General features: G+C 39.7%; 2 protein-coding genes across 2 annotated transcripts in view; both read left to right on the top strand.

Moving 5' to 3' along the window:
• The window catches only part of grin1a (glutamate receptor, ionotropic, N-methyl D-aspartate 1a), a 30774-nt gene extending 28757 nt beyond the window's left edge, over positions 1 to 2017 (top strand). The window contains exon 20 of the mRNA XM_026297541.1: positions 1366 to 2017. Coding sequence (XP_026153326.1) covers positions 1366 to 1434 — 69 coding nt within the window. The 3' untranslated portion in view covers positions 1435 to 2017. The remainder of the gene's footprint in view (positions 1 to 1365) is intronic.
• Positions 2018 to 5663: 3646 nt separating this feature from the next.
• On the top strand, positions 5664 to 13764 carry entpd2b (ectonucleoside triphosphate diphosphohydrolase 2b). The gene is made up of 9 exons (XM_026296573.2): positions 5664 to 6217; positions 8046 to 8163; positions 9265 to 9415; positions 10232 to 10391; positions 10641 to 10868; positions 11336 to 11605; positions 11914 to 12033; positions 12205 to 12339; positions 12419 to 13764. Exons 1-9 carry the CDS (start codon positions 6101 to 6103, stop codon positions 12632 to 12634), a joined length of 1515 nt encoding a protein of 504 aa, XP_026152358.1. The 5' UTR covers positions 5664 to 6100; the 3' UTR covers positions 12635 to 13764.
• The last annotated feature ends 138 nt before the right edge of the window (positions 13765 to 13902 follow it).

The following is a 13902-nucleotide window of genomic DNA, read 5'->3' as shown; positions in this document are numbered from 1 at the left end:
CTTTTGCTGGTCCATTTGACCCCAGTAGGGTGTGCTGTTAGCAGGCCCTCAAGGTGCAAGACATGAGGAGACCCAAATGGGGGCTGTAAGCCATTTAATGATGCAACTTGCAGGTCAAGGAGATAAAGGGACATCCACACTGGATCCAGAAATGTTCACATTTTACTGTTCAGTCTGGATGTTACCCCACTTGTCAGCATATTAGTTGCATCATAACAGCTTCTAAAGCTCATATGCTTGAATGCACTGGCTATATCAGCTTACAACAAGAGGCACTTGTTCTAAAATCTGGTTTAATTCAGAAAGACAAAAAGTTCAGTACATGTGAGATGGGTACACTGAGGCAAGACTCTTCCCTGAGTCTGCAGTTCATGAATGTACAAGTATAATTTGCAGTGCATGTAATGTACAAACAATAGATGTTTTCGGGCACATTATGAAACAGGTTTTTCCATCATGCTGAGTCAGGGTTAGGACTGGCATGCTGGAAATCAGCTGGATTACACAGTTCATAATATATGAGTTTACTACTCCACCCAGTTTCACTGTGTTCAAAAACATAAAGCAGGTCCTAAAAAAACATCCTGATACAAGCTCTGTTTATAATACTGTATTTACAATGTATGATGAGTTATTGGTTCATCAGGTTTCTACATTTTTCTTATTAGCAGACAGAAAAAGCAGCATTGTAAAAGAGTATAGCTTACCACTCTTAGACTGAACAGACTCAGCCCAAAGCAAAATCACTGTTGCCATAGAAACTAAGCACCTGCATGAATTGGGATCTTTTCCCCCTCTCGGCTCTGTAGATGCTTCCAGTGCCACGCTCTCTGCTTAAAAAGAAGCACAGTGAAGCGGGGACTGGACGTATGAGTCCGACACAACAGCACTTTGAAATCAGCCTCAAATTTATTTTTTCATCCTCAGCTGCTAAATTCAAAAAAAAAAAAAGCCACCTGTCTACATGTATACAAATGACTGTGGGGAGAGAAATATGAGCTGTCCATTTTACCCAGGGCAGGAAATTATCACTGAGCGATGTTGTAAAGATTTTTTTAAAAAAACGATTCAAATTTGCTGTTGTCTAGACTCTTAGGCCCTTATGTCTGCTCCCAACTAGTCCATCTCAGGCACAACCAAACCAAAAGTCCACACTTTTAAATAACCAAATTGAGGTCTGCCTGAGAGGGGTTAGATAACCCTCCTGCTTCTATATTTCTGTGGAAATGAAGCAGAGGTGATCCTAAGGTTGAAATGTGTTAATTAATAATTAGATTACTGTTTCAAAAAAAGCTACCTAAAGTTGCTCTGTCTTGACAACCTGTTATGTGTTTCCTTTTGCCTCATTTCTCTTCACTTCTGCAGCAGTACCCACCCACTGACATCACGGGCCAGCTCAACTTGTCTGACCCATCTGTCAGCACTGTGGTTTAGAGAGAGGGAGACACTGAGGTTCGCTCCCACAGGAGAGAGGAAACGAGACGAGGAAGGAAGTGGAAGCGGAAAGGGGAGGGAGGGAGAACACATCTCCTTGTTCCCTTCAAAGCCGAAGAGTTCATTTCACCACCTGCCAGTGGAGGAAACTGCTTGTGGAAGAAGTGGCTAAAACACTGAACTTGCACCTTTATTGAAGTCAGGATTACCTGGCATTAGATGTTTGTAGGGTCCCTGAGCATGCACAGAAGAACCCACCTGACTCCCATACACAACATGTAGAATCATTTCCTTCTGTATACTATTAGCTAACTAATTTAATATTGTTTTTGTCCTTTCGCTGAGTAATTTACTTAATGTTTTTCCAATTTCATGATCAGATGTATAGCATTTAGCAAGACAGGTTTAGTTTGTTAAGTTTATGAATAAAGCGATTTCGGTGCAAGTACTATATTCTACATATCACTTGCAATTAGGGCCTAGATACTGTAGTTATATGTAGAATTTCTGAACAGCATATACTGCAATACATGATGTACTGTAAGCTTCAATGGGTATACATTTTTAATAGGAACTACCTGTGTTTTTATCTACTCTTTAAAGGTTTTTAGATGTTTCTTTGAATGGGAGGCACTAATAATGGCACCATCAATGGGGGTGTAAGATAATGAGAGCATGTGTGTGCTTGTATACAATTAAGAGGTTTATGTATCTGAATGAAGATACTGATATTTGTTAAATACCAGATTCTACAGCTTAAATAGTATTTTTTCCCCCACTCATTTTGTACTAATCTGCCAATTGTATGTGTTATCTCTATTAAGTGCTCAGTTTCTTAAGGAAAATCTGTTAAGCTTTACTACTATTTATGATGAAATATTTGAGTAAGGTTGGTGTTTTTTACGTCCAAACACTCAGCCGTAAGCCATGTTGCGTTTGGGAACACCCTCTCTCTTCCTCTCTCCTGCCACAGCAGTCTTTCTCATTTCCAGTCTCGAAGGGGTTGCATCAAAGGGCCAGGTTTTTCACCCAACCATCTACTCGGCCTTTCATGCAAAACCTCCTCCCTGCACAGCACTGGAGAACTTTTACACGAAAGAAGCCGAGTGAATTGAAAGCATTGCTCAGCTTTTGTGCAGGTCTTGGTTAGATGCAAAAACAGGCCGTTTCCCATTTTCTGGAGCGGAGAAACCACTGCTGTTTGTTGAAAAGACTCATATTCTTTTCTGGTGTCTGGCACTGCATAGCACTTTATGCTGAGGGGTCCCCAAACTGTAAATCAAGATTTATGAAGAAACTAGAAAGGAACCACTATAACATCAGTCACACATATTCTCCACTATATTATGTTTTAATCTCACATTAAGAGAAAATAGCATTTAGAAAGTCATTATAAGAGGCATAATGACACTTACAAAGCCACACAAAATGCTAAAACACAATTTGGTTTCTGAACTTAACCTGAGTTTACTTCCAATCATGTTCTCTGTGTGGCCTGTGCATGCTTATGTGTTATTATCAGTGCTTTGGTTTCTTTTTGTATGCACGTTGTTGCTGTGTACAGTTAGCTGAGCTGTGTGGGGCAGTTCCTTTGAATGAAATGTAAATAGAGTCTGGTTCGGTGTACATGGGGTTGAGGAGATTGTACTATGCTTGTATTATGACTGCATCTGAGAATGTCACACACACACACACACACACACACAGTTGCGATACACAGGCATGCATTAACACGCATACACAAACACAAAAAAAGGAGTCACTTGTTTTTCTTACCTTTTTTCCAGTAAAGATCTTGCATTGAACCATCTTGTTTATATAACTCTGAATAAAATATACTTACATCGCCAAGTTTATTAAACATTGCTGTTTGATCATTTGAGGGCTCCAACTAACACTCACACATTATTATTAATTAATACTTTTGTCTGTTATTCTATCAGTCAACTAATTGCATTGTTTCTAAAGGTAAAGACAATAAATTTATAATGACTGAATGCATAAAAAAAGATCCTCACATTTGAGAAACTGAAGCCAGAGAATGAGAAAGCTTTTGGTAGAATAATGTCTTTAATTAGTGATTATCAACATATCTATTAATAGAATTTCTTCCAGATGATAAATAAATTATTAATTTATCATCTCAACATACATTATATTTATTAGTGTACAGCAGTTTTCTAACAAGCAGTGTAACGCTAGCAAAGCTCTTTAATGAATGTAGATGTTTTACATTTACCAGAAAGACAAAAGAAAAATAACAGCAAAACATAGAAAAAGAAAATAGAACATGTGGATTAATATATGAATCAAAGACAAGCAATAGAGGACAAAGGCAAAAATCAAATCAGGGCAACAAGTCCATCAAATAAAAGGCCTTAGAGAAAAAGTACAGATTTAAAATGTGATCACACAACACAACTTGAAACTGTTCCAGGTCTGCTTCACAAAGGTGTCATTGTCTATTGAACAGAACAGGACTAATGGAGTAACAGTGCTGTCTAGATAAGCAAAGGCTGGGTTGCTGTTGGCAACAAACTTAACCGGCTCCAGTGGTGGTCCGACACTGGCAAAGGCAGACTTTTTTTTTTTAACAATTTCATGTGCAGGGGATTCAGTCAGTCAGTTTCAGTGGTGCATGAAGAAGATTTGATATAATCTGTTAACCATCCTGCACAAAAGACTGTGTACCTTTGTTTTTTAACATCTTCTAAAACACAGATAGTACATTTATGACAGTGAAACGTATCGATAGATATCTATACAAATAAACAAGGCATTCAAAATGAGAGGTCTATCTCTTCTAGTTGAAGTTATCTGAGACACTCCATGGGTTTTAGCATCCCACAGAAATAGGCCTATGTCCTTGTTACATTTTCAGTATTTCTTGTTTATATTCACAGATATCATGTAACCCATAAAAACTACATGTCCCACAGAGTCTTCTCTAATCATAAGTTCAACATCTCTTTGCCATATTCGTCTTAGGTTTTTGTTTATTCTAGTTTGACTATTTAATCTGACACTTAGATTACAGGTGTTCGTTAATGTAGAAAAACTCATGATAGCAGTAAAAATAAGTTTCTCTCAAGGACAAGGTCATAAAATGCTATGCAAAATATAAAGTCTCAAGTAGACTGAGCTGAATTAATGTCTCAGCCCTGCTACATAATGTACCCTGTTATTTAAGAACAAATATTGTAAAAAAAACAAACAAAAAAAAACATTTTAAATATTTGAAAATGTGTATTTAATATTTAAACATATTTAAATCAAGGCTTCCTCCTCTCAACTCTTTGGATGACAAAATAAAGGGTACTGGCAGTTGCTGATCCACAATGGACAGACATGTACATCCTCAGACTAATTCAAGGCGAGTTTATTTGTATAGTACAATTCATACACTGAGTGTTTCACAGAAATAAAAGTTAAAATAAAACACAGTAAAATAGAGATTTTGAATAGAATACAAAATTAACTTAACATTAAATTAAAGGAGAACGAGTGCAGATAAAACCCTTTCAGTTGCCATATGCAGAGCTAAAAAGAAACGTTTTTAGCTTGGACTTAAATATTGTCAGAATTGAGGCTTGTCTAACATCATCAGGAAGACTATTCCAGACTTTAGCTGCATAAAACTGAAATGCTGCTTCTACATGTTTAGTCCTGACTCTGGGGACAAGCAGTCCTGTTCGTTCTGAACCACTGGCAGAGCACAGATTGGTCCTGTTGATCATAACCAGATTTTAAGAACTGGATTGGTCTGAGCCCTCTGTTGAGAGATGCATGATTTAAATATGATCTTTCTGACATAGACCATGCCACTTTAATGATTATGGAAACTAATCTCTGCTTTTTACCTGCGTACACACATTCAAATCAGTTTCCTGCTGACAACATGCACAGCTCAATGTTCACAAGCTGCTTCAACATCATTTATTATATATTCTGTTCAATTTAGACACAGTCTGTGCAGAAAGTTGTTTTTTTAACTAGGCTACATGTAGAAAGAAAGTGTAGGCCTGTGAAGAAATCTTTATTTCCGTGCAGTACAACAACATTGAAATATTCAAATGAGGGGCCAATTTGCAAGTCAGGTTTTAAGCTGCGCCCATTCACATGCAAATACTCTACGAAAACAACAACCAGCTCTGCAGCTCTTAGGTCCAATAGAGCCTGGACCTCCGCCAGTTCAGCCCCCATTAATGACTGAACAGATATGATTCATGTCATTTTCCTCCGTCAAACTAACTAGGAAATGATAAAGACAGAAATTTTACTGTGGCCCCACCCTAATCAACCTCTGAATGTGAATTAGCAGCAGGTTTTCCTCTCGCCAGCTCAGACCCTGATACAAACATTTTTCCCTGTATGGCACCAGTAGCCCGGGAGCTCTTTTCATTCCCTGACCGAGGAGCAGGACTCGGGCGCGCGGAGCAGGGCCTGGCTGCGCTCGGAACATAAATCCAGGTCAGGCATTGCTACCTCGAGTGAAATGTAAAACAGGAGGCAGGCTTACAGGCAGCAGGTGAAGCGTGAACCACAGGCAGGCTGTGATAACGTCTGGTCAGCGGAGAGCCATCAGCCACTTTCCCCTCTTGGCCGCTTGGCACCGCTCAAATTTCCACCAGGTGCAGAGAAACGCGGCGCTTCTCGCTTTCCCTCCATGGCTCAGCGCTGCGCTCATCCCGTGGTCCCCGTGGCGCTGCTGCTCTTTGGACTGGTTGCAATCCTGCTCCTGACTGTTCCCACTGAAGACGTTCAGGAGGCGCCGGGGTTCATGGTAAGGTCTGTTCAGCTGGGTATTTTTGGATCCGCGTTGGTCAGCGCGTTATGCTGTAACCAAAGCTTCGCTGTACGCGGAGCACAGAGGAAACATGTGGCACAGAAAAGGAGATTCTGGACATCATTCATTCTCATTTCTCCTCTTCCCAGGAACTTTGTTTCTGTGTCTCCTCCTAACTTTACAGTCCTGACTTACTTTCAAGTTATCTGCTGTTGAAACTTAAAACGACGGAAGCCCAGGACTGACAAACTTAAATATATTACTCAGTCCAATAGAAATTCTCTGTTAATATGAATGAACTTAAAAGTCCCATGTTATTATAGGATCTATGTATCCATCACAGTATGGATCTGCAGTTGGATCTTAATCTTAGACATGAAGATGTACAGTAGACCTGTGTCACAAACACAGTACTGTTTCAACAGCATATCTCTGCTTCTATGGAAGTATGAAGGTATGAACTTTTCCTGTTGACATATTGGAATTTAAATGTTGAAATAACAACAAAGACCAGTTTTAACCTACAGTAACATCAAAGTCTGTGTTTTTGCTTCAGGTTTCAATATTAAGAGGAAAATGAAAATGCAAAATTAAAAAAAAACAAAACTAAAAGTGTCGTGGTGGCTCCAGCGTATCACTTTGCATTTCCATTTTCAAACCATCAGTCAAAGAGCATGTGTTAACTGGGAAAGCTTGATAATGAAAATGCTATGTTATCCTATTTCTTCTGTAGCTTAGTATCTGTATGTTTGGTTCTTGGCCTTTGTTAAAATGTCACTCATCCCTGTCTCGCTCCAGATAAGCTGGGGGACAGTGCGTTCAGCTACGTATATGGACATCCCAGTCTTTCCCTGAAACTTGAGTGCAGTGTTGTTTTGGTATTCAGAGCAGGACTGCTGCATAAGTCAACTCTAGCTTCTCCCACGATTCTGTGTTAAATAGTTCCTTCTTTAGCTGCCCTTTCACTAACTGTGGTGGACCAGTCACAAAGACAAAGCCACACAAGGAGTTCTTCTTAGATTTTGCAGAGAGACAAGTGCAGCACTATAATGTTATCAACCGGGACAAAATAGATCATTAGTTCTCCTTTTTGGAAGCGTGAGAGCGAGTCCTTACGACTGACTGCACAGCAGTAATGAGAAAACATGAGACGTAATGAAGTAATTAAGCACGCATCGACATGATGTGACTGTTCACCTGTGATACTGGTTTGACATGAACTATGGTTCTGGAGACAGTGAAATCATGAATACGTTTATTCAAAGCAGCACACTGTTTAAAAGTGATCTGTGCAGTATTTTGTAACAATAGGAGATTGATGTAACCAGGGCTGCAGATAATCACAAGATTAGAGACTCCGGAATTTCTGACACAATGTTGGGTACCAGCTTAGGCAGGTTTGTCATTGATGACTTAAACAGGATCAGCGCTGGTTTTATTCATCAGTAGTTCATAGGTTAAAATAGTCCGACTCTACCACACACAAAAAGAACATCAGTTTTCTCTTGTGTCACACAGAAGAGTGTGAAGGTCAGAGTGTCCATTATCAAAATGTCTTATTGCCCAGAGTTTCCTAAGGCTGAGTTAAAATGCAATGCCGTCGTCTCCACAGCCAAAAGTATGTACTTATGTAACGTAACACCCAGATGGTTGTCCTTTAAGATTTATGTTATTACTTATATCCTTCCAAATGCTTTCCCGATGCCAGGATTCAGTTCACAAGGCCTTGATTGTAAACATCTTACATGTTCCCTCTAAGGCGGTTTTCATCCCTGTTCTTCATATTTCTCATTGAATATCTTCGTGTTCCTGTCTCTCTCTGCAGTATGGGATTGTCCTGGATGCAGGATCTTCACACACAGCTTTGTATATATACAAGTGGCCAGCAGACAAGCACAATGGTACAGGTGTGGTCACCCAGCACAGCGAATGTCATGTTACTGGTATGTAAAAACCATTTTTCCACTAAAGACTCATGTTTTACATGTCAAACACTTTGGTACAGTCCTCAGTCCTCCTGCCCAGAGGTTGGACAGGTGGCTATAAAAATATTAGCAACACTAATCGTTTGTCCTCTGATTATTTTAATTATTATTATAGAGGAAGCCAGAGTACCTGAAAAAATCCCTACAGGAAGACCTCAGATCAGGATTCAAACCTAGAACCTTCTTGCTCTGAGGCAACAGTGTGAACCACTTAGGTATCTATTGTTAGTTTCTCCAGACATTTTGGCACATTCCTTGGCTCAGTAACCATGTGTAGAAATGAATAAAGGAGGGTCCATTGTGATCCTTTTGTTCATGTAACGCAGCATTCATGTCATGTGGAAGAAATTAGGACTGCCATGTTACTAAAAATTATCAAGTTCAACAAGTTAGAACAATTTGGAACTTGCATATAATTTGAATATATTTGAACAAAACTCAGGTATCATAGGGTGTGAGCCTGAGCCACAGCGACATAAGCACATATGGCCACTCTGCTCTGTTTATTTGACAACTATATAACATTTTGCAGAAAGTTACTTTCTTGCTATATTCACCAGTGAGTGGGATCTGAAATAGTACCAGCTGCTTTCTTGGGAAGCCACTACTTTACCACATCACAGCCAGTGAAGCAAGTCTTTATCAGAAGCAGCAAGAATCAGGAATGAGTCAGAGTTTGAGTGCTGTGGTGTCTGCCACAGGATCTTTATGTTCTTTGACTCACATAAACAAACACTTTCCCAAGTTAGTCATAGACACTGTACTTATATTGTCTTGTTTCATTCTTGGAAAAAAAATGCCTGAGGTGAAATCAGTTTTAATTTAATTGAGAGCGGTAACTAATAAGCTGATTTTTCAGACTGACTCAAGAAAAGTAACGTTACCCTCACACTGGGATTTCTTTCTCAGTCGCTGGGACGTGGGTGTGATCCACATGCATTTGTTGTGTATCTGGATGACAAAACAGAACTGTTTTGTCTAATCTCCTGTAACAAGATGCTACAAGCGCATTACGTAACCAGATGTTTTTCTTTTATTGTCCTGTTCGTCACTCCTCAGGAGGAGGGATCTCCAGCTACGTGGGCCAGCAGGGAGCAGCAGGGCAGAGTTTAAAGGTGTGTCTGGACCAGGCAGTGAAGGACATCCCCAAAGAAAAACACCAGCTCACACCTGTGTACCTGGGAGCCACAGCTGGCATGAGGCTTCTGCAGTGAGTCAGTCAGTCTGTGTACAGGCTGTCTCAGTCTGTGTTTATCTTGTTTTTATGCGACTTTGTTTTTTTTTTACCTGCTTCCCTTTAATCCCAGTTATGAGAAACCAGGACGGTCCTAAGCTTTTTCCAGTCAGAAGACAACAATCTATAGTGCACTTCTACAGATTGTCTTACACAGCATTAAAATGTAAGACAAAACTGCACACACAGCATAAGGAAACATGATGTATTGCTGTAGGAAATTAATAGTTTCCAATACATAAAAAACATTGAATTATTGTTATTGCTTTGCTCTTTTAGACCACTGTTAACTCAGATACTGGTGATTCTGTTTCCAACAAATGGAGTGTGCAGTTTCTCTATGGCTCATACTGTATGTGTTGAATGAGCTATGCAACTATAATGTCGTAAGCAGATAAATGAATGCCTTATAATGACATCTAGCATGACTCCTAGCATTTTCAGAGAAATATTAGTCGTTTCAGGGAGCCAAAGATCAAGATGAATGTCACTAAATGTAGTATTTGTTGTGTTTAGTACACAACAACATGACAAATTCTATTATCTGTTATGAACTATCAGCCCTGAATATGTACTGCAGGTTCAGACTTGGATATTATTCACAGGTCAGGATTTCAAACCTGACGCTTCAGACAGTCAAGCAGCGAGAAATAACCAAGTTGATGAAAACTGCTAATTTTCCCATCAAACATCCAATAGCATTTTATTCATGCCACTTCTTAATCAGTGTTCATTCAAATTACTACTCTAGGTGTAACTGGCAAATACTGTTTGTTTTTTTCTCCCAACAAGTATCTCCAATCCAGAGCAGTCGGCTCAGATTCTGCAGGAAGTAGGCCACAAAATCCAGTCCTACCCTTTCAACTATCAAGGTGCAGCCATCCTGAGCGGTCAAGAAGAGGGGGCGTATGGCTGGGTCACTGTCAACTATCTCTTAGAGAACTTCATAAAGGTACCTAATGTTGTATGAAGTGTATTTTGGGAGTCAGAAGCTTATTTAGCAGTTAACTGATGACACCTAGTGGCCTTCCAGCACTGATGGTCATTTATCACTATTCCCTCCTGTTGTTATCAGCTTGTTGGAAACTGGGAAAATTAGAGTAAAGTCTGGCAATATTTGTGGGAACGTGTAGGAAATAGGAGCAATGGCATTTTAGATAATAAATACAAAAAAGTGTCTCCTTCTTTTATCCCTTTGCAGTACGGTTTTGTGGGACGCTGGTTTAGTCCCGGCAAGCCCACAGTGGGGGCGCTTGATTTCGGCGGAGCATCCACCCAGATAACGTTTGCAACTCAGGAGGAGGTTGAGGACGTGCAGGACACGATGAAGCTGCGTCTGTATGGCCAAGAGTACTCACTGTACACACACAGCTTCCTGTGCTACGGGCGGGACCAGGTCCTCCTGAGACTGCTGGCACATTTAGTGAAGGTGAATGGAAAACAGTGAAACACAGCAACACAACACTTGGTCTCTTTGGTCAGGATCCAGATGTTAACTGTCGTCTTCACTGTCTTTAGATCAGGCTTTAACATAGACCACTTTAACAGACCCAGACTTCATAGTTAAGATCGTGCACTACATTGATTGATTTGAAACAATATTAGGCGTGTTCTAAAACATGCTATTTCTTTGCATTGAATATATGTGCAGATCGCATTATTTTAAACACAGCTCCCTACAAAGGAGACAATAAAAAACAACAGTGCAAGAAAGGTTTAACCAACACACCAAATGAAGTGCAAATTTTTAAAAAAGTTTTAAAAATGAAAATTGATTAGTAAGTAATTAAACAGATGCAGGAAGAAAAAAAAAGAAAAGTCTATGCTAATTTTTCATGCCACAGATGTTTGAAAATATCACATAATGTTTTTTAAGGAAATGTTTCTCTGTCTCAGTCTCAGGGATACTCGGAGTCGGTCGAACACCCCTGCTACCCTGCAGGCCACAGTAGAACTTTAAACCTCAACAGAATATTCAACTCCCCATGTACGACAAAGTACAGACCCAGCTCCTACAGCCCCCGGGCCTTATTGACAGTACAAGGTAGTGGGCATTATGAACGCTGTCTGGCCAATGTGTCCGAGATCTTCTCCTTCGATAGCTGCCCCTTCTCCCAGTGCTCCTTCGACGGAGTCTTTCAGCCAAATGTCACTGGCCGCTTCATGGTAAGAACCGCTGGAAGAAACGGCACAGAGAAGTTTAGACACACTGCCAGCACTATACACTAAATGTCAGCCTGAACAGCCTGAGGGGTATAGGCACTGCAGACAGCTGTATATGCCAAAGATAATAATAGAGTTAACATTCATTTGACTAATCTAAATTTTAATGGTTGAGAAAGTTAAATTAATGTAACTACCACAAAATCAATGTTGTTGTGGTATTCATGTTTCTCTCTTTTTCTGCAATGTTTCATTTTCCATGTGATATTAATGGGTGAAGTCTGAGTTTAACCCTGTCTCTGTGTTGTCAGGCCTTCTCTGCGTTCTTCTACATTCACTCCTTCCTTCAGCGTATCACTGGTATCACTGTGAACACTCCCTCACAACTGCAGGAGGCCACCAAAAGACTGTGCAGGATGAATTTCAATCAGGTAATGTTCTCCTGTCCTCTGTTTACTCATATGGTGTATTTTGTGTCCATGGATACAGTCTGGAGTCTGGAGTGTGCAACCAGATGTGTGTAAAGTTACTCTGGTGGTCATTTAATAATTTTCTATGTTCTATTAAAAGACTTTAATACATTTTTTGGGGGGTTGTTCCAGATGTTACTTCTTGCTCCAGATCAGAAGACCCGTTTGCAGGATTACTGTGCTTCCTCTGTGTATGTCAGCGTTCTCTTGTTGAGAGGATACAGCTTTGATGAGACATCGTTCCCACAAATTTCCTTCCAGAGAAAGGTGAGAACTTTGTATGACTCAGTTTTTCAGGAAGTAAAGATTCATTTTCCTCTAACTTGTTTTGTTGCTGATCCTGCAGGCAGGCGATGCCTCTGTGGGTTGGGCTCTGGGCTACATGCTGAGTTTGAGCAATTTGCTCCCAGCAGAGAGAGTGGGGCTGAGGAAGGCCCTGACCCCGGGAGCGTGGGGAGCGCTCATCTTTCTCTTTGTCCTTCTCCTCACTGCAGTCCTGATCTTCATTTTACTCAGAGTTCATGATGGGAAGAAGAAAGGAGGCAGTGAGAGCACCATCTAGATACTGCAACGACATTCACTACAGTGCTGTCGGAAAAGAGTAGCGCAGTTATACATTTTTGTTTTTTTGGCTGTGTGATCTTATTGAATCTGAATCTGATGAGGTCTTCTTTTTAATGCATTTGCAGTCATTGAGCTACAGAGTCAACACAATGAAGGTGACCAAATACTGTGTGACTGCCCTGTAGAGTTAGCACTATTACTCTGCAGTGGAGGTCTGAATGTAAATTTCATTCTTGAGAAATCAAACCAGTTTGGGGTTAAATATAATTTTATTAAAAATCCATCAATTTTGTTTAAAGTGTGCCTGCACTTCAAGACACTGTCAAATTTAACTGCAGCACACTGTGGAGATTCCTACTAGTTTAGTATGTAAGGAGGTAGTGTTTTTGCTGTGTTTTGTATTCAAAGTAATTTTTTCACCTTTAGGTCTGCCTAGATTACATTTGAATAAAAAGTTACAGATGTGTTGACAAAAACATACTCCAACATCTGGGCACATTAAAGTAGTTTCAAAAACTGTCAGAGTGAAGCTGCCTTTTATAAACCCTGTTTTTCATGGAGACCTTCCATGAAAAATGGGGTTTAGAAATAACTAAATTTGATAGTTTTCTAAGAAAAGCCTAACTAACTGATTTGAATCGAAAGAAAATACATTTTGTTATTTCATTGTACAGATATACTGATAGTTGGTGTCAGAGTCACGTTTAGACATTTAGCTCTCCTAAGATCTGTAATAAAATGTCATATAATTTTAGTGGTTACTCTACAATATCCCACTCACTCTTGAACATTATCATTTACTGCATTTTAAGAACTTATGATGCAACACGGGGTCGATAGTCCCGTGTGTTCAGGGTAAAGGTGACTCTTAATATGTAGCTGTACCATAGAAAGAATTTGGTAATAATTCACAGCACTTCTGAGCGTAGATGAAGATGTTTCACATCTGTTACACTTTCTCCCTAAATGTTGGATTTTTATATATGTTCCAGCATCTTTGAAGTTATTGCTGTGAAATAATACATTGAAAGAAACAGACCATCAGGGTGAATGTCAGTGCTGTGTTTTATATCTTACCATAGTTTTTATAGCAAGCCACATGCTCCATTATTAGGGTGTTCATTTTTAATTGCCATGTCATTGTATGGATCTCTGTACTTTTGTACCCAATATAACAAAATAAATGTTTTTTTATATATATGCAAGAGGCCTGCTGCATTTGGATCCCTTACATCCAATTACAATTACATTTCTTTCTGCCTTTAC

This window comes from Mastacembelus armatus, chromosome 12 (assembly GCF_900324485.2).
Source record: "Mastacembelus armatus chromosome 12, fMasArm1.2, whole genome shotgun sequence".
Classification (NCBI taxonomy): domain Eukaryota; kingdom Metazoa; phylum Chordata; class Actinopteri; order Synbranchiformes; family Mastacembelidae; genus Mastacembelus; species Mastacembelus armatus.
The sequence above is the reverse complement of the archived record's forward strand: the minus strand, read 5'-3'. Positions and strand labels throughout refer to the sequence as shown.

Bases quoted from the DNA above. Each gene is read 5' to 3' on its own strand.
- entpd2b (XM_026296573.2), top strand. From the start codon at position 6,101: ATGGCTCAGCGCTGCGCTCATCCCGTGGTCCCCGTGGCGCTGCTGCTC. The intron at 8,164-9,264 runs GTATGTAAAAAC...GTCACTCCTCAG, and splicing joins CAGCGAATGTCATGTTACTG to GAGGAGGGATCTCCAGCTAC. The intron at 10,392-10,640 runs GTACCTAATGTT...ATCCCTTTGCAG, and splicing joins TCTTAGAGAACTTCATAAAG to TACGGTTTTGTGGGACGCTG.